This window comes from Anoplopoma fimbria, chromosome 10, assembly GCF_027596085.1.
Source record: "Anoplopoma fimbria isolate UVic2021 breed Golden Eagle Sablefish chromosome 10, Afim_UVic_2022, whole genome shotgun sequence".
Classification (NCBI taxonomy): Eukaryota; Metazoa; Chordata; class Actinopteri; order Perciformes; family Anoplopomatidae; genus Anoplopoma; species Anoplopoma fimbria.
This window is the reverse complement of record NC_072458.1, coordinates 16,164,764-16,185,280: the sequence shown is the minus strand read 5'-3', so window position 1 is coordinate 16,185,280 and position 20,517 is coordinate 16,164,764. Positions and strand designations below refer to the sequence as shown.

Below are 20,517 nucleotides of genomic sequence, written 5' to 3'. Positions count from 1 at the left end.
GGGGAGCCGAGTGTTGTGGAAAAGGGGGTGGAGGAGGAGGAAGAAGGGGGGGGGGTAATCCACAGGGGGTGCAGACGATGGGGGCTGCAGCGGCAGGGAGGTCTGGGTGGGGGGAGGGGTGGGTCAAATCTGTTAAAGAATGAGTTCAGATCATTCACCCACTGTTGGTCCCCCACAGGTTGTTGGTTGGGCCCCTTGTGGCCAGACATGGCCTTGAGGCTCTTCCAGACTCCGCTGATGTTGTTCTGCTGCAGCTGGTCCTCCATCCTCGTCCTGTAGATATTCTTCCCCTCCCTTATCTTCCTCCTCAGCTCCCTCTGCACAGTCCTCAGCTCCTCCTTGTTTCCTGATCTAAAGACCCTCTTCTTCTCCTTGAGGAGGGTCTTTATCTCAGGATTGATCCAGGGTTTGCTGTTGGAAAAACACCGTACAGTCCTGGTGGGTACGGTGTTCTCCACACAAAAGTTTATGTAGTCCGTTATGGTGTCTGTGAGGCCCTCGATGTCCTCCCCATGGGCATCACTGAACACTTCCCACACAGTCGAGTCAAAGCAGTCCTTAAGAGCCTCCTCGGCTTCATCGGACCATCTTTTGACTGTGCGGGTCACAGCTGGCTGCCTGTGCACAAGAGGTTTGTACACAGGCCGGAGGTGCACCAGGTTGTGGTCAGATCTTCCCAGGGGAGGGAGGGGTGATGAGCTGTATGCCTCCTTGGTGTTGGCATACAGCAGGTCCAGGGTTCTGTTGTCTCTGGTGGGGCAGGTGATGTACTGGGTGAAGGTGGGCAGAGTGGAGGACGGAGGGGCATGGTTAAAGTCACCAGAGAGGAGGAGGAGGGCATTGGGATGTTGTGTCAGCAGCCTGCTTGTCGCCGAGTGTATGACGTCACAGGCCGCTTCTCCGTTAGCAGAGGGGGGAACATACGCAGCTATTGTGATAACATGCGAGAATTCCCTCGGTAAATATACCGGCCTCATGCTAACGGCCAACAGCTCAATGTCCTCTGTACAGGTCTGCTCCTTAACAGTGATGTGCCCAGAGTTACACCATCTATCATTCACAAACACTGCCAGGCCTCCTCCCCTCCTCTTACCGCTCTCCGCTGTCCTGTCTGCCCGGATGATGCGGAACCCGTCCAGTGCAGCGTTGGTGTCCGGAGTCATCTCGGTGAGCCATGTCTCCGTGAACACCATGACGCTACACTCCCGGTATTCCTTCTGATGGCGAGTCAGTGCTGATAGCTCGTCCATCTTGTTGGGGAGAGACCGTACGTTTCCCATGATGATGGAGGGGAGGACGGGTTTAAAATGTCTCCTCCTGGCGCGACGTTCTGCCCCAGCACGGCATCCCCGTCTCCTCCTCCTCAGCTCACGGGGCCGTGTCCCGGAGCGCTAACAGCTGACCCCTGCTGTAAACAAAGGGGGCCATGGCTGCGGGCTGAGACTCCGGGCACGGAGGTGAAAAGTGCAGAAAAGTGCAGGTAGACCACGTGAAAGTCTACGTGTCTCGCTGCCATAGTGCACAAATGTTTACAAAAATTAAATAAGTAAAAAAAGCTCACAGGTGAGCAGGAGCTGCTGTAAGAGGCAGCCACTCGCGCGGCGCCATTTTCCATTTTTCAGAGCTAAACTTTTTCAGAATTGCAATGAAAAATTTTCATCCCTAACCTTAAAATGAATTGGTTTAGTAGCCCTGGGCTCTAACACATTAGACGCAGAATGTAAGGCCCTGTCTCCATTGTCCAATGTGCCATCTACCATGACCTTCCCACTAGGACTATTTTGTGGTATAAGAATGTTGTGGAAAATAATCCAGGTCACTACAAAATGTATAGCAAAGCAAAGTAGTAGATACATTTTTTTTGTTGCAGACAAGGTTGAAAATGCTGTTGTGATTTTTGTACTTTAGCTACTACAATTAATACACCTAACGGTAGAATGGAGTGATGGCAGCAGCAGGCTGATAAATTACACGTATATTCCAGAACAGAAGCAGAAGAGTTCTACAACAATACTCTTCATAAAAGCTGGTTCTGCTGCTGTTCAAAAGCCAAGCTTCTGCCAACGTTTACCAATGTTTATGGTGTCATTTTCATTGTTTTTGTTTTGTTGCAATTTAAAACATTTAAACATATTAAAAACAAAAATATGACTTTTGTGATGCTTCTCTAAATTGGCTGCTAGTTTATTCAAAAGATAATGAACAGTATGTGTTAATAATAATAATAATAATAATACTACATTTTATTTACAGCAGCTTTTCAAGGTTCTCAAAATCATTAAAATAATCATAAAAAGCTACACACTAAAAACATAGAACACACAGCATTCATCAAACATTAAAAGCAGTTCTGAAAAGGTGAGTTTTTATTTGTGAATTGAACGTGGAAAGATCGGTGCAGTCTCGGATGTGTTTTGGGAATGAGTTCCAGACGGAGGCGGCAGCAATGGAGAATGCTCTGTCGCCCCATGTCCGGTGCTTGATCGTGACTTGAAGAGACAGGAGGTTGGCATCAGAGGAGCGGAGCCGACGGGAAGGAGTGTGGTGATGGAGCAGGTCGGTGAGGTAGGAGGGTGCCATGTAGGGCTTTGTGAGAGAGGAGAAGGACTTTGTATTTGATCCGTTGTGGTACAGTGAGCCAGTGGAGATTCTGGAGAACAGGGGTGATGTGATCACGGGAGCGGGAGTGGGTGAGCAGACGAGCAGCAGAGTTCTGGATGTACTGGAGTTTATTTAGGACCTTGGATGATGTGCCATGAAGAATACTGTTGCAGTAGTAAATTTTGGAGGTTATGATGGCATGGATCAGCAGCAGATAAGGAGAGTGATGGGGCTATGTTTTTTAGGTGGAAAAAGGCAGTTCTGGTGATTTGGTTAACAAGGTGTTCAAAGGAGAGGTTGTTGTCAAACATGGCTCCAAGGTTGCGGATGTGTGGGGAGGGAGACACAGTGGAGTTGTCGATTGTGAGACAGAAGTTGTGACTGGTTTTAGTGAGGGATTTGGGACCGATGATGATCATGTCAGATTTATCAAAGTTGAGTTTGAGGAAGTTGGTTTGCATCCATGATTTAATGTCAGTGAGGCTGTTGGTCAGAGTGGAGTGAGTAGCAGTGGTAATGGATTTAGTGGAGCTGTAGAGCTGGATGTCATCGGCGAAGCAGTGGAAGTGGAGACGTATGATATTACCAAGAGGGAGCAAGTAGAGGATGGACAGAAGAGGACCAAGCACCGAACCCTGGGGGACACCTTGGGACAGAGGAGCGGTAGAGGAGGTGCAGTTGTTGATACTGATTAACTGTCACCCCTCCCTCCCCTGGGAAGTCTGTTTGTAAGAAATTATTTAAGCCAGGAGAGAGCAGTACCGGTGATGTTAAGGGAGGATTTGAGGCGGGAGAGAAGAATGCTGTGGCTGTGGAAAGCTGCAGTGAGGTCGAGGAGAATGACAATGTTGAGGTGACCAGAGTCAGAGGAGAGGAGGAGGTCGTTGGTGACTTTGAAGAGGGCTGTTTCAGTGCTTTGCTGTGAGCGGAAACCAGATTGAAATGGCTTGAACAGATCGTTGGAGATGAGTCTGCGTCTCGTCCTCACCGCGGTCCTGCTGCCCCTCCTCACTCAAACTGCTGCTGCCTCGTAGGAGGAGAAGGAATACCCTCTGTCGCTGCTTTACACAAATAGAGGCCAACTCACACAAGCTTTGTTTTCTTGGTCACTTTCCTTTACCTAGCTTAAAAGCAGGCGTTGAACCTTGAAGTCTTGCTGCCTTCGTGTCACACCCGAATCATCCACGGCTGTCATCCGGTACCTCATCTCGGGCCTTATTTCAGCTCTGCCACCTAGTCTACCGGAAGTAAACTTTCCCATTGGAACACTTTAACTCAGCAGTCCAAACTCTGTGGTGTGTGAGTCTCTCCAGTTCCTCCGGCCACCCGTGTGTCCCTCCTCCCTCTCTGTTCCTAATCTGTTCCTTCTCTCTTGGACCTGTCCCAAATCAAACCTTAAAAAGCACTGTCTATCCTGCCCTTCTTCAGCTGTATGGGGTGTGGTCCAACTAATCAGCTTTTTTCCACTCTTCCCACTACCACAAGGTTGGTGGTCGAACCCTGGCCTCTACAGTCTACACATGCCGAGTTGTCCTTGAGCAAGACACCTAACCACAAGTTGCTCCCCGGGCGCTTCCTAGCAGCCCACTGCTCCTCATAGATGGGTTAAATGCAGAAGAGAAATTTAATGTATATATGTATGTATGTTCATGATCAATAAAGCTGACAATTATACTGGGATCAAGTGAATAAAGCATGGCTTAAAATGTCCAACTTCACAGTTTCCCCCCTTCTTTAATAATGGTTGTCCCGACCAATTACTGCCGGAGGCAACCCAAAATTAGCTTGCTGTGAGGGATGTACGTTGGGATGCTAGGGCTCACCACTGGGGGCTGTTGGTCCCCCTGAAGGGTCAAGGGGGCACAGTCGGATACATCTAAAGGGCACAGTCTGAGATTATTGCGATACTTTCGTTGTTTGGAGAGGGATATAGCTCTGAATAGTTTGATAACTCAGGCTACTTGTTGATATTCTCCAACTAATCTCGTTTTGGCCTAAACGATAATAATTAAAGTTGATGTCTCACAACAACAGATGTACACTAAAATAAAATAAGGCTTGCTTAAAAGAATAATTCTAAGGTGCTCAAAGGAGTTTGAGGAGGAAAAGTATTGACAAAACTGCTGTTCTAAAATAAAATAACGGTAGCTTGTATGAAGCTCCCTAACACTTAACAAGACATACCTAACACGGACAAAAACGAAAAGGACAAGAGAGTGAACAAAGGAAATCTCACTGTTTTATCTGTTCAGGATGGCTGTCAAGTCGTAAGGAGGGGCCTGGTTTACGACTTTGTTTTCTCAAGATTTGGGATTCCTTTGTCCCTAGTGTCGGCGGTCTTGTTTAGTAAATTGACTAATCTAACATTTTAAACAAATAACCCACATACTTTTCTTCACTATGAGCTCAACAGACCTCACACACACATGGAATTTCAGTTACATACATTTGGTTTACAGAATTTAACAGAGGTTATGCGTGTCAGATATGTGTTATCACCAATTGACCACTGGAGGGCAATATGGTCACATGATGAGTCCGATCTGAAATATCTGAAAATGAATTTAACTCTGTTTTCCACTCCACAACTACGCGAGAAAAACGTATTATCACTGAAATGAAATGGGAAATACTTTGGTGGGGGTTAAGACGTACGTATACAGTGTTATACCGAGCTACAGAGAATATTTGCAAAACACTAAGGGTCAGTTCCTGTTTCTTTGACCCAAGTAGTTTATGATGTGACCTGGGAAGACCAGATGTTCAGTTATCAGATAGAAAAAAGAGGGGGAGGAGAGGAAAAAGGTTATTCATTGGTTCGGATTTTCCGGGCTGACTTGTGTCAGCCCTGATGCCTTTATAGAGTGGGGGTTTTGGGAGTGTCTCTGCGAAAGTGTATTGAAACCTCCTCTGTAGAGATGAAATACCAGAGGGGGGGGATGAATGTCTCGGGTTGTTAGTCACTTCAGGCCTCTCCAACCTCGCTACACATGTGTCAGGGCATTCAATGGCATTGCGATTTTAGAAACAGCAAGTAAAAAACGGTGATAATAACCAGCAAAGCCAAGGAAAGATTTTACCTACTTAACTGTTTGGGACACTGGCAATTCTCTCATCGCTGCTGTCTTAGCAGGATCTATAGCCACCCCTTGTTCACTGATAGCATTGCCCAAATAAGTCACCTCTTGCTGGAACAGTTGGCATTTATCAAAATCAAGGTAAAACACAACAACATCATCCAGATAAATCAACATAGTAATTTACCAGGTTTCCCAAACACTTTGCATTAGCCTTTGAAAGGTGGCTCGGGCATAACACAGGCCGAAGGGTGTGTTGAAAGCAGTCTATGAGTCCAGTCAATGACTCCCAGATGCAGGTTAGGGGGTAGGCATCCTTACGCATGAGCTTATTCAACTTACTGTAGTCTACAAAGAACTTGCAGCTTCCATCCTTTTCTTGACAAATGCAATAGGGGCAGCCCAAGAGCTCGCACTCTCCCTCACCACACCACTGTACAGCATGTTCTGCAGCAAGGGTTGTAACTCAGCATAGAGACTTGGAGGGACGGGTCAGTACCTCTCAAGACTTGGGGGCGCTGAACTAGTTGGTATCTGGTGCTTCACAACACTAGTGCTGCCAAAATCTTCATCATGGCTTGAAAACACTTTTGTCAACCTCTGTAGCAGGTTGGTCATCTTCCCCTGTTGGTCAGAGGTCTGTCCTTCTCCCTGTCACGACATCCCAGGATGTGACTCAATATCATTGACTCCCTCTGTGACCCCTACCCACCTCACCGCTACCTCCACAATGTCTGGAGCCACACTGTTGAGAACCAGCTCTTGCTCTTCTTGAATGTCGGTCATAGCCACCTCTGTAACAGGGGTCAATGGCTGGCGTTGAGGGATCTCTACTGGGTAAGGGTTGGGGTTGCAGATCCTGCAAGGCACTTGTCCTCCATTTAGGGTGGGCAGGGTCATTCCCACATGCCATTCCGTGTTGCTTTCAGGGAGAGGCTCTACAATTACATTACAAGATGGGTTAGTCCCACCTTCAGATACCTGTGTCCACAGGACCATTTCAGATTTGGGTCGGACGATGACAGGTTGCTGTCGTGTTAATTTTGCTGTCGTGTTAATTTTGCCATGCCCTGATAAGGTGGATGAGGACTTTATGTGGCAACTCGCTGGCAATCTGCAAATGGTCGACCCCAGACTCGTCCTGCTGCAGGGGGCATGGTGTTTTTGAAAGCAGACAGCCCTGGATGGGTCCCTTGAGTGAGCATGCCCTTATCTGGTCCCATGCATTTATCATTGACGATAATCACACCTTTTACAGTAACATGAACACTTCCTACTATACAGTTTACAAAAGTATAGCCAGTATACGGAATCTCTAGGCTATTAGCAGCTCGCAGGGTCAGCCAGGGGCATAGTCAGCAGCGGTCACACCAGTTCTTTCTAGGTGCTTCCTAAACAGGCTTCGACTCAGCAATGTGACCTGCGATCCTGTATGAAGCAAAAAAGGTATGAGCATCCATTCATTTTTAATAAGAAAATCAGGGCACTCACTGACCAAGGCAGACTTAGGCTGTGATATGGGCTCCTTATCCTGGGTAACTGCCCCTTCTGCTCGGCACTCAGCTGTAGGGGAAATTAAAAATCCTGAAGCCTACATGGTCTGCGGGGGGCCTCAGCGCTGAACATCCTGCGCCACTAAGATGGCCTCACCATTGGCAGACTGTTACAGCAGCTCCTGCTCACAATTGAGCTTTTTTCCTCCTATTCTCTATATATTTGTGCTTTTTCGTACCTTTCTTGTCTTGACTTTTTTTTAAACTTCTGTGCACAATGGACACCAGATTCATAGGTTTTGCTTGGACCTACATACTGTTTTTTGCACTTTTCACAACCGTGTCCGGGAATCCAGCACGCAGCCATGGACCCATTGTGTACACCAGGGGTCAGATGTTAGCATTCCATAACACAGTGGTGCTGCTACCAGAGGAAAGACCCGAAGTTAGCTGCGATTTGCAGATACAGATGAATCAATGAACTGTACTTGTATAGCGCTCTTCTAGTCTTCCGACCACCTAGAGCGCTTTAACACTACATGTCATCATTCACCCATTCACACACTGATGACAGGGGCTACCATGCAAGGTGCCACCTGCACATCAGGACTCTAACTCTAACTAACATTCACACACATTCACACACCGATGGCACAGCTTTCGGGAGCTACTTGGAGTTAAGTGTCTTGCCCAAGAACACATTGACATGGAATGACGGAGCCGGGGCCTCTGATTGGAGGAAGACCCTGCTCTCCACTGAGCCACAGTCGCCCCAGATCTGGCTACACTATTATTATTAGTGTCATAATATTTGTAGAATAATATTACAGTGGTGGCTGTTTAGGAATGTTTGTATCCAAAACATTTTAAACACACTTGGGCCATGCACTTCTGACCATGCGCTATGGATGGTTAAAGAAGGGCCCTTAGTCTTGTTTAGTTGTTGTTTAACAGTGGACAAAATATCACCTTTGATAACAATTTTTTCCAAAACTGGTATTATTTCAAAGTAAAAAAATTGTTTTAAATATCTATACCACCTTGTCTTATCAAATCTGCAAGCATCGCAAATGAAAAGTGTGTGGTATTATTTTCATCATCACAGAAGCATATCAAGTCTAATGAGTATACTGCGATTATAGTAACAAGATGTAAACAGGTTAGTAATTGCCACATGGTAGAATGTTGGATCATGTTTTTTTGAATTGAATTTTTGAGATTGAATTTTTGAGTTATACAGTTGTGTGTGTTTCAACAGTCGACAGGTTGAGTGAACTTCTTCTGGGTTCCAGGGTGGACATCCCTCTTCCATCCAATCAAAACCACATGGAGGTGGTAGAAACCAGTGAGTCACTGAAGACTCCTATCATTCATCATCAGTCATCATTTCTGTCCAGCAACACAAAAATATAACAATCAACAACAATTAAGAGGGACATACAAGAAACATAAAACAGATACCAATGCATCACGTCAAACCTATCGAACACTTCTTCCTCATCAATTATCATTGGTAAAAGGACACTTTTAATTTACCTTTACTAAAGACAGAAGCAGGCATAGGTCGAAAGGCACATGTTTACAAACTGACAATACAACAAGTCTCACTATAACATTGACAAGTTTTCTAATTGTTAATAGCTGACCGTAGATACTAGCATCATGTGATTTCACATGTCAGTGATCATCAAGATCGTATTTAGATTAAATGAAGAATTAACTATGTCCATCTTTGTTGACATTCATGATCATAATTGTTTGTAACTCTTTGAATGCTGTTCTTGTCTCTGCTCAGGTGATCAGGATCTGTTGGTCAATGGAGCACATGATTTCTTAGCATCAAAGGTGAGCTGGGTGCCAAGAAAGTTAGGGGTCGAATGCTTTGTCATTATTTCAATATTCTCAAATATTTCTCTTACATCTGACATGTTTTGTCGGAGCGTCAGCCATTTGGTGAATTACATGCATGGCTTTTGTTTACATAGTTTGCAGCGTTCTTCATACTGATCTACGAAAAATACTTTTCTATAAGTAGCAGGGCTGAATTACCCAGAGTTCCCTTAATTTCAACAGTTTATGGTCATATGATTAATCCCAAAATGTCTTACTCTTTTGAAATTCAATAAGTTGATGCTGAAACAATATATGGTTGAGCCCTAGCACACAGACAAACAAGAACACACATGCAGGTATCTTTCGAAGGAAATGAGAGTACATATAGCATATACTTCCCATTATCCAATTACCAGTCTTCTAACAGACTCTCCACTTCATTACAAAAATTAAGTCATCAAGGTGCTGTTTAAATGGGGATAAAAGGAGCAAATACCACTTGTAACCAGTTCATAACACACCCAGCTATAATGTACCAAATTGGATTCTACGGTCTAACCCAGTGTCTAACGTCACCCCAAATAGATGCATTAATCCATTGAATTTCTAAAACCACTTATCCAGTGCAGAGTTGGAGGGCTGAAATCTAAGCTCTATCACATTGTCCAAAATATGTCCAGACAATCATTCACAATGACATCATATCAGTTTAACTGATGGCTCTGGGCCATGACAAATATGAGTCACAATAAGAGAACATGACTGTTCAGAAGGAAAAATAACTAATTTATTTGTAACAAAATAACAGAAACCTAGATAAAACAGAATCAAAGGTATGGTATGTGAGTGTCAGTAGGAAGTGAGGAATGATGAGTGAGAATGTTGTTTAAGTGCAACAATAAGCCAAAAAGGAACTGAAGCAACGTAGACGGCCACATCACCAATATGGTGCCTATAGTGAGAGAAAGAGCGAGACAATGAGTAGTATGGCCTAGATTTATATACCCCAATGACACCGGGCCCAGGTGTCAAAGCAAGCCTTGATTACAAGCCCATCCCCACAATTAAGCTGATCAATTGCCAAACACTGCTGCAGGAGCCATCACACTATGAATAGCTTATTATTGTTTTATGTTCAAATGTAACTTCATTGTGGTGACACTCTCCTCTGTTTGGATATTGTTTTATATTCTAAAGGGTTGCATGAGGAATCAAGACAAGTCCCCGCCTGCAGTAAGTAAGGGGGTTAAGGTTCCTCAAAATGTGTGTGTGTGTGTGTGTGTGTGTGTGTGTGTGTGTGTGTGTGTGTGTGTGTGTGTGTGTGTGTGTGTGTGTGTGTGTGTGTGTGTGTGTGTGTGTGTGTGTGTGTGTGTGTGTGTTTGTTGTAGGAGAAAAGAGAGAGGGAAAGAGAGTGAGAGAGAGATGTCAGTAATAAGTATGCTGCCTGTTTTTACAGAAGATCTATCAGAGGCTGGTGAATCTCAGTGTTTACCTCCATGCACTCCAGGTGAGAAGGTTTCTGTGAATCTTTAACACGCTTGAGTCCTATGTAACAGTTTAGGGCACAGCACATGTTTTTTTTTAACAAATGTTACTCAAACAATTAATTATTAATCCACATTTGGTGCTCTAGTAAGTATTTGTATGGGGCATTGAGTCAAAATAAACTTCAGTGTGTGTGTTCATGGTAATAAAGAAACATGTCCCCCAGTGAAACAATCTGGCACACTGGATATAGGACATAGGAAGGGAATTTCATGGAACTCTCCAACAGAAACACTTTGGTTTCATGTCTTCTATGTCCATTTTCAGCCTGTAAAATCTTTAAATCTGAATCTTCTATCATAACCTGCAGGGTGCAGTTATCAAACAAGACTCCATTTTGGAGCTGTTGCTGCAGCCACAGGATAACGTGGCACCAGCTGCAGGAGGAGCGTGCCGCCCTCTCTGGCGAGATGGTGGAAATCGTGAAGCCAATGCAGGGTCAAGCATCGGGGAGCTGGCTCTTTTGCAGAGACAACACAGCCTGCTTCAGGAGGAGCTGCTGAGGCTGCGAGATGCGGAGAACCGGTTCAAGGACAGTGAGAGGGCCCGGGCAAAGCTGGAGAGGCATGTCCGACACATGAAGGTCTGCAGCGGGGCTGCACCTGCCTCCCAGCAGCTAGAGGAGCTGTCTTCTCAAGTGAGAACATTTGCATTGCAACTCACAAAACAGATTTTAAAAATCAGAACCATTTTAAATGCCTAAGTTGATTTTCTTATACAATCAATTAGGCATGGTGTTTTGCGCATTATAATAAACATAATTAGGGGAAATAAAATAAAAGAATGTGCACATTTTTCACAGTATGAAGAATAATGTAAAGACATTATATCCAAACAATTTTCATTAATGACAGATAAGCCTCTGACTGCAAGGGGCGATATTTGTCAGATATCCGGGCCAACCCTATCCTTTTCCGTGAGCTGCTCATTGTTAACAGTCCGATTAGCAACTTGATATGTGAGACTGGAGTTGAGAGACGCTGTGTACGACCAGATTGTTTAACAAGTAGCCAGTTTACAAGCTAATTTTAAACCATTCATTCAATAAACGTAACAGCTTATCCTGTTAAGGGTCGCGGGGGGCTGGAGGCAGGGTACACACCCTGGACAGGTCGCCAGACTATTGCAGGGCTGACATTTATACACAGACAACCATTCACGCTCACAAACTCCACACCCCCAGTTCAAATACGAGCTTTTTGTTAAACATTTGTAATCTCAATCACTTTGTGATTGAGATTACAAATGTAATCTTACAAATGAGATTACAAAATTAATCTCATTTGAGATTACAAAATGATGACGTCATAGTGATGTCATCAGGGCTATTAATCTGTCTGACAAATTCCTTACACAAGGCCTTATACAGCCATGTTGAATGAATTTGATGTGTATATTGGGGGAAATTATTCTTTTCAAAGGAAGGATAAAAGTCTCAGTCCTCAGCAGGTATAGAGAACAGTACATGTGCCTTTCTATGGACTCTTTCCTCTTACTATTGTAGACTGACTCTCTGCAACCAAGAAAGGGGCTCTCAACTGGAGCTGACACCATGTGGGCCCACCAATCAGATGGCCTCCAGGACGGCAGTGATTTGGAGGTAGACATGACATCAGATGATGATGATGACACAGCATCTGAAAGCTCCAAGGGTACGATTAGAGACATAACAGACATAACAGACATGTAAATGTATCATTTTGGTATTTTTGGCTTGTGATTATAAATTATCGATAAACAACTGCCTTCCTCAGTTTAGCTCAAGAAGAATTAACCAGATTAGAGAAAGAAGTACAAAAATATCTATGGACCCTGCAGGGGGTACAACAAGCATTATTAGGCTACATAAAGTAAATAACCTTCCAGTTTAACCAGCAGAATAAAGTATCAAGGCAGCCAAAAAAGATATGTAAAGACGATATTGACTCAACATGAAGCAGGAAGAGAGACTGTACAGTTTTACACACACTGCACAGTGCAACACACACAACGCCATGGTTCTAGGCAATACAGTAATTTTTGAAGTCCTCCTCTGCACAGTGAGTTATGATAGTTAGTGAGTTTGTAGTTGTACTCGCCTGTCTGAACGTCAGTCTTGTCACCACAAAGTTCTTCTCACTGGGCTCTAGAATACACTTCTCTGCTCATTCTCAGTGTATATTGCTTGGTAATATCAGTCCATGTAACCTCTTTTGTTCCACTGAGCTCCAAAAACATTTTGAGCTTGAAAAGGCTCTGAGGTCACAACTGTGAGAGGAGTGATAGGCGTTGATTTTGGTCATTCAACATGCTCACCGGGTGGTGCATTAAACCAATAATTATCATAGATTCAACCTTTTTTATCTGTGCCGAGATACAGTAATACTAAACTTAATGTATACTGTATAATATCCTTCATTTTATGGTATTGTTGTGCGTTGTTCTCTAAGTGTTAGCCCCAGCACAGGTGCAAGTGCTCACATTGCGACCACTGACACTCCACCAGTCAATGTAAACATTAAAACATGCATATCTTCCAGTAACAGCTGAGTGTAGAATGTCATCTCTCTGAGCCAGCAGCTTCTGTTCTGCTGAAGCTGCCAATTTATCCCCTTTCATTTGTTCCATTCCATTCATTTTTGTCAAGTGTCTTATGGCACATTTAAGTTCAAAATCTCAAATCTCAAAATTTGCTCAAACTCTCTGTGTGAAGTGTTGAAACAAGAGGTTGGCACCGATAGGACATTGTTATTGGTGGAAACAGGCTCCACACAGGGACGTACATCACAGTTTTACATAGAGTCCACATGGCACATAATTAAAAAGATCACTTTTGCTGAAAATATCTTTGTGCATTTGATTAACCCCTGATAATAACCTAAACAACTGTTAAATACCCCATAAAAGGGCACTCCTTCTCTTGAAACCGTAGAGGGGGGTTGGATGTTCGGGTCGGGCAGGAGGATGTGTGCCAGCACTCAATATGATTAATACTCAGTGAATCCCATGTTGACACCATTCTGGGTTAGTTTTGACTGTTCGGTGACCTGACATGTCACTTATCATGTCAAAATATGAAAAAAATGGCAGGAGCCCCCTGTGGCATTTTGCTTCCAAATGCGCTGTATACATGTCAAAAGAATGCTCCTAAAACCTGAATAATAACGGCATATCACATGTCTTAATCAGAAAATGCTCCATTTGGAAAAAGGCATATTCAGAATATCCAAAAGAATATGATTTTTACATGACCCATATCAAATTTGGAATATTGTCATTCTGGGAACAATAGTGGTATATGAGTGTGCATGTAAACATAGTTATTTTAACAGGCAATTACCGGAAGTAAGTCGCATGTAATCCATCAAATCACACTTCAGGTGGTTCTTTTATAAACAAATTATTAAATCAGGGGGACAATCTTTTTTTCTAATTGGTAATTAAAAAAACAGCATTTTCAAAAGTAGCCAAACAGAAGTAAAGCGCAACATAAAAGGTTCTCACCCACAATTTATATGAATAGTTTGATCTTCAGTGATTTATACAAGCCATGGGCCTATTAATTTACTTGTTGGTTTGATCAGTGTTTCATATTTATCAGTTTTATATTTACTATTTATGTGTGTATTTATATGAGTATAATGTTCAGTGTTCCAAATGTTTTTATTAAGTTATTTTTACTTGTACTTAGATGTTTGGTTCAACAGTTTTCAAGTTGGAACAGTTTGTTAAAGTCAGATTGTTCATTCAGATTGATTATTGTTTTTTTTCACAGGGGAGGGGTGGGCTATTTCCCTTGAGAAAACAGCTGCACAGTGAATACTTACAAGTACATTAAAGTTTTTTAAATCATTCCAATTGCATTAAGAAAAAAGTTACCTGTCCTTTTCTTTCCTACAAAATAACAAAGAAATAAGAAACTCTCTCTGAAATCTTTTTGGCCTCATCACTGAATTTCTCTCTCCCTTTAAAAGTTTCCTCCAGTGTTTGTTGGTGCAGTTCAGCCCTGAACTGTATTCGGTTCATCTTTTACATGGATAACATCAATAAATGATATGCATAAAGATGGACCGTGGAGAATTGAAGATCTGACAACGGCACACTTGTGGCTGTGCATAAAGGCTTGATGAGTAAAAACAACTGTGTGACAGCTGACGTAAAAGAAGGATCAGATCGAGCTCAATAGAGACAATAGTGATCAGTTAAAAATTCCTTGATCAGCCCTGATACCATTCTTAGTAATCCAATCAGAACATCCCTAGTAGAAGGCTGTTAGTACACCGTTACATCACTGTTGGTAGGAGTTACAGGTGTAGCAAAATAAAAGTACATTTTCTATTTCTATTTCCACTTCTTTCATCAGTCACTGCTGCTTTCAGCTTTATTTATTTATCCAAATACTATTTTATTTACAATTTCATTTCGGTTCCTTGCTGTTCTGTTTTCGTGGGCATAGCTTAGTGAATATTAATCAAATTAAACACAGATATGTCATTTTATGAAACAGGAATACCAGTGGAGGACATGTGCATTTTCATTGACATTAACTTCATATTAATTCAATTCAATTAAACTTTTTTGTTTAGCCCAAAATCACAAATAACAAATTTGCCTCAGACGGCTTTACAATCAGGCGACTGTAGAGCATCCTTTGATCAGAGGATCCATGGTTCGATCCCTGGCTATGCTAGTCCATATCGATGTGTCCTTGGGCAAGACGCTTGATTAGATAGTCCTGATGGGCAGGTGGCACCTTGCATATTAGTCTCTGTCATCAGTGTATTAAATTAGAATGGGTGAATGATGACATGTAGGGTTAGAGTGCTTTGAGTGGTCAGAAGACTAGAAAGGCGCAATACAAGTACAGTCCATTTACCATTTACAATCTGTACACATACAACCTCCTTTGGCCAGGGACCCTCACATCGGTACAGAAAAAATCCCCCTAAAAAATAACCTTTAACAGGGAGGAAAAAAAGGAAGAAAACTTAGGGAGAGCAACAGAGGAGGGATCCCTCCCCAAGGATGGAGATAAGTATATTGTAAATGGTCAATGGACTGTGCCTGTATAGCGCTTTTCTAGTCCTACTTCTAGTTCATCCTTATCCACAAGCTGAAAGGCTTTTTACCCATCATTTGGCTCTTTCACATGTAAATTTACTTAGATACACAGTTTGTAGGGCAATAACTTGTTTAACAAGGAGCTAGTGAAATACAAGTTACAGCCACTAGCCCTATATGAAGAAGTGCAATAGATGTCATGTGTACAGAAATAAAAACAGTTAACAATATCATAATAAGAAAATAAGCCACAGACATTCCTGAAAGCTACAAAGTTATCCCCTCAACAAAGAGTCAGACAGCTGATATGAGGAAAACTCTGGACCTGATAACATCCCTGGCCATGTACTAAGAACATGTACCCACCAGCTAACTGTTATTACTGATATTTTCAACACATCACTGTCACAGGAGAGTGTTCCATTCTGCTTCAAAACAGACACTATCGTTCCTGTACCTAAAACGTCTGCAGTGTCCAGTTTTAATGAGACTTACCTCCGTTCTGATGAGGTGCTTTGAGAAACTGGTTGTATAGCACTGGTTGTATAGAACACCGGAGCCTCCCAGGGCTGTGTGCTTAGCCCCCTCCTGTTCACACTGTAAACCCATGACTGCTACCTCAAGTGTTAAGAGAACTCCTTGTGAAGTTTGCACAAGCCACTACAGTCATCATTTGGGTTACAAAAAACAATGAGACTTCATATAGAGAGGAAATCAACAATCTTTGTGTGTGCACAGAGAACAACCTAATGCTCAACGTCACTAAAACCAAGGAGATGAATGTTGTTTTAAAATAAAGGAGGCAAAGACACACACACTCCTGTTTACATCAATGGAGCTGAGGTGACAAACAACCTGACATGATCCTCACACATCTCCATGCTGGTGAAGAAACCTCATAAACAGCTGAATTTCTGAAGGAAACTTAAAGAGAAATTCCTATGTGAAGTTCTTGTTAACTTTTACAGAGGAGCAATAGAAAGCATCCTGACTGGAAACATTACCAAGTAAAATGCTGTTCACAGTCCATGACAGCACTACAGCTGGTGATTAAAAGTGTTGAGTTAACGTTAACAAGAAACAGCAAACTCAAACCAGGAATAGATCAAAACAGGGAGGCTTATGAAATACATACATATAAAATAATGAATAAAGAATAATAATGAAAAAATGCTTGGTTCACCCAACAGTCAATATAAATAAAGGGCCTACCAATTTAGAATTTACAGTTATTAAATACTCAGAAGTTTGTTTTTGGATACTTATTAAATAAACATTAAATTATTAGTGCCAGAGAACAATAAAACAAAAAAGAGCAAAGCTACAATGTGTGAGCTTTGAACATTTTTGTCTTTCCCACATGATATCATGTAATATCAGAATTTTGGTTTGTAACTTGAAATGCATCAGATTATCGAATAAACCAATGAAATGTTATTCTCTCGTAGTTATAAGGGAACCAAGGGCTGAATTTTGATTTGTTCTCTCTTTTTCAGACCTTCAAGATATTCCAGAGGAGATCTGATTCTCGCCATGTTTCACAGTAATAAAGAGCTTATAGCTATAGTTGACTATGATAGAAACAGATTGATTCCTACAATCAGCATGTCTATCTTTTCTGCAAGTCTTAATGTTTATTTAGCTGCTTTGGTTTTCAGTAAATGGCTTGTGACAGTGAGTTGTTTTTTAATTGTTCAGTCATTCTATGGATTGTTTGATGATTTATTACCACCACTTGGGTTGTTAAAAATGCTCATGTTTTCAACATGAGCATTTTCTAATCTTCAAACATTCAAAAATAACTGAATTCAATACTGCCATAAAGGCCCTTAAGACAGCAACACACTGAAATACCCGGAAAAAAAATACATAACCACCAAAAATGTAAAGCAATCCAATACATTTGCCCTGCAATAACTGCTGCTTTTACAATGCTTATCTCATTATGGTTTGTCCCTGTCAGATCTTAAAGTAGAAGTTGTAACTTCTAAAAATAACAGCTATGTCAGTCACTTATGAAACCATTTACCATTGCTGAGGTCTGGCGTCACTATGGCCTGAGCATGAACTTATGTCACTGCCACTCTGTGGATCCAGAAAAGGCTTTTGTGCCCTCTTCTCAGATTTAAGGCTTTGAGCAGCTATAATCAATATGTTCATAATCACTATGTATCAACTGATCCATTGAAAAAGGTGTGAAAATGCTGGTGGTTATCAGCTGAATCTACAGCTCTTCTCAGCTTCTCAATTCCAACTCTCAATTACATTTAGAAGGAAATGTATTTTCTCCAGGATTACAGTCCCAGTTTTAAACGCTGCCAATCCAAACAAAATGTATATGAATCAAAACTTTAGTTTAGTTTAGTAAAACATCATGGTTTGGCTTAAAAAATATATATATGTTTTTGTTACGTTATTTAATTTACGGACGTAAATAAAAACAAGTGGATGTTGAATTTTTGGTTTCATACAGTCCTGAGGTCATTATACCATCCCTGACAAGAAGTCCTCGAAACTAAACAACATAATATCATTATGATTAAAACCAGTTTATAGGTCAGTTATGATTCATAGGTCTGTAATTTGGTCTTCTACGCTATAGTTAAGGTACTGGTTGAATCATCATTTTATATTGGTAGGAGAGAGACAGTGGTTGTCCCATCATCTAACTGAACTTCCACCCTAAAAGTTTTCATCCCAATACTCACACCTGCTGAATTTCTAAATTATTTACTTAAATAACTGCGTGTGCATTAAGACTGCTGTGGATTGAGGTTCATCAGAGCGCACTTAAATACTTGGCTCTGTCAGAGACGTAATATTATTTTAAATGCATTTGTAGGTAAATCGTATGCAAAATGTATTTTGACAATGTAATTCATGAGTCCAGCATTTCATAAACTTCAACTTGTTTATGTCTGCTGATGTTAGTCCTAAAACCTGGATGGATAGATTATGTATTTGTTCAAAGACATAGCAGTGCTCCTCAGAAGATCCTCCATCAGCTTCAGTTGAAATGAGTGTTCAGTTTTCAATTCAATTCAATTCAGTTTATTTTGTATAGCCCAGAATCACAAATTACAAATTTGCCTCAGAGGGCTTTACAATCTGTGCACATGCGACATCCTCTGTCCTTCCCTCAGTGTTACAGCCAGGAGGTGTTCCATGGGCAGAAATAGTGCAGAGTTCTGGAACACAGTTCTGGAAACTTATAGGGGCTTTACATTTGAATGATTTAAATGATTTTATAGATAGTCAGGAATCTGCTTGGCTTGATTGTTTTGCATGTTATCAAACCTAACCTCTCCATTTTCTTACTACTGCAATAGGAAATAGCTTTTAGATTTACTGTGTTTTTCTTCTTAACAGTTTGTATTGTATGTTAGAACTGACTGATTGCAGTAGAGTAACACAAAGAAGGAGCAGACAAACTCAACTCTGTCTGCCAAATGAATGTAATATAATATTCAGAATATAGCTTTTTAGTGGATTTAAATGTAAATGTTGTTTGAACACGATTTTGAGATTTGCAAATGTTTCTCTGGCTGAAAAATGATTGTGAACTTTCCACAGTTATCCTTATATTAGAATTTTGCGATGGCGTGTCTACTTTTCTGCTAAATGTATTTTAGGCTTCAATCTCTCAGAGTGACATCTCTCTGCCTTAAAAGGCAGGGTGAAAACAATATTAGATGGCAAATACTGTTCAAAGCCAACATAGTAATGACGTGGGTAAGGTATTATGAAGTCAGCAGATGCTTTAATTGTCAGTGACACTGCAAGGCCGAACCTAAAACAAGGGCTGTACTTACTGTTGTACAACCTTTTGTCATTCATGTAATACCAAATGAAAAAATAAAATCATGTCCTACAAAATGTATCTGTGTTGAAGAATGTATTTCTTATCTGGAGACAAGTAAAAGAAGACTGATGACGATACCATTTATAGAGTTCTGTTTATTGATTCACCTCACAGGGACGTTGTCTAATGATGTGCACAAACAGAGATTACAATATTTTGTTAATGCACAATACTTTAATGAAATTACAATAGTGCAGTGGTTCGCACTGTCGCTTCTGGGTTGGAACCTTCTGTGTGCTTTCATGTTCTCTCACAGAACAAGACATAAGGTTGAGTTACCTGGTGACTCTAGATGCCTGACAGTGTGTCGGTTGTCTGTCTACATGTGACTGCCCTGTCAGCCAGCCTCTGAGGCCCTGCAAAGGATTCGTGGGCATACATAATGGTTGAATAGAAAATTACAGCAATCAGAATGACAATATTATGCCAACAGATATTGTGAACATAAATGAAGAAAATGGAACCAGGAAGATGTCCAGGTAGGACCTGGGCCATATACCTGGAGAGCAGAGAGACTACACAAAAGATAGAACGGACCCTCCAGCAATGTGTTGGGTTGAGAACACTGGACTTTAGAGTGAATCTAAGAGCCACCTTATATTTATTTTTTTAGTATTTTTTTTTTGGGGGGGGGTTACCACTGCCGTACCATACACCTGCCACTGTCGGTAAGAGCACTTGCTGTCTCTTCAGCGTTAGCAAATGTTGGCTAGCTTGTTTGCCAGTGTATCCTTCATATCTGGGTTTCAAGTTCAGTCAATATTTACCTGGGAGTGACAAAAGGAGAGTCTAAAAACACCCCAACCAAACGCAGTGCAGTTCACAAATGACAATCCATTTGTAAATGCAAGTTCACTAGTTTATGTATAATGTAACAACATAAAAATATGTTTTAGATGAAAATTTCTAAACTATTTAAACGAACGGTGTGTAACATTTATGGGGATTAATTGGCAGCAATGGAATACAATATTCATTACTAAGTTTTAAGCAGTGTATAATCACCTGAAACTAAGAATCATAGTGTTTACCTTAGCTTAGAAAAAGTCATTTTTATCTAATTAGG

The 20,517-nt window shown here is 41.6% G+C and overlaps 1 protein-coding gene across 4 annotated transcripts in view; it reads left to right on the top strand.

Moving 5' to 3' along the window:
• The window catches only part of arhgef1a (Rho guanine nucleotide exchange factor (GEF) 1a), a 108,852-nt gene extending 89,378 nt beyond the window's left edge, over positions 1-19,474 (top strand). For 3 of the 4 annotated variants that reach the window (XM_054605498.1, XM_054605501.1, XM_054605499.1), the window contains 7 exons: positions 8,430-8,516; positions 8,967-9,016; positions 10,202-10,237; positions 10,461-10,511; positions 10,860-11,186; positions 12,054-12,201; positions 17,086-19,474. In XM_054605498.1, the coding sequence (XP_054461473.1) occupies positions 8,430-8,516; positions 8,967-9,016; positions 10,202-10,237; positions 10,461-10,511; positions 10,860-11,186; positions 12,054-12,201; positions 17,086-17,114 (728 nt within the window). In that variant the 3' untranslated portion in view covers positions 17,115-19,474. The remainder of the gene's footprint in view (positions 1-8,429; positions 8,517-8,966; positions 9,017-10,201; positions 10,238-10,460; positions 10,512-10,859; positions 11,187-12,053; positions 12,202-17,085) is intronic. The other variant, XM_054605500.1, reaches the window with a different exon arrangement.
• Positions 19,475-20,517: the final 1,043 nt, after the last annotated feature.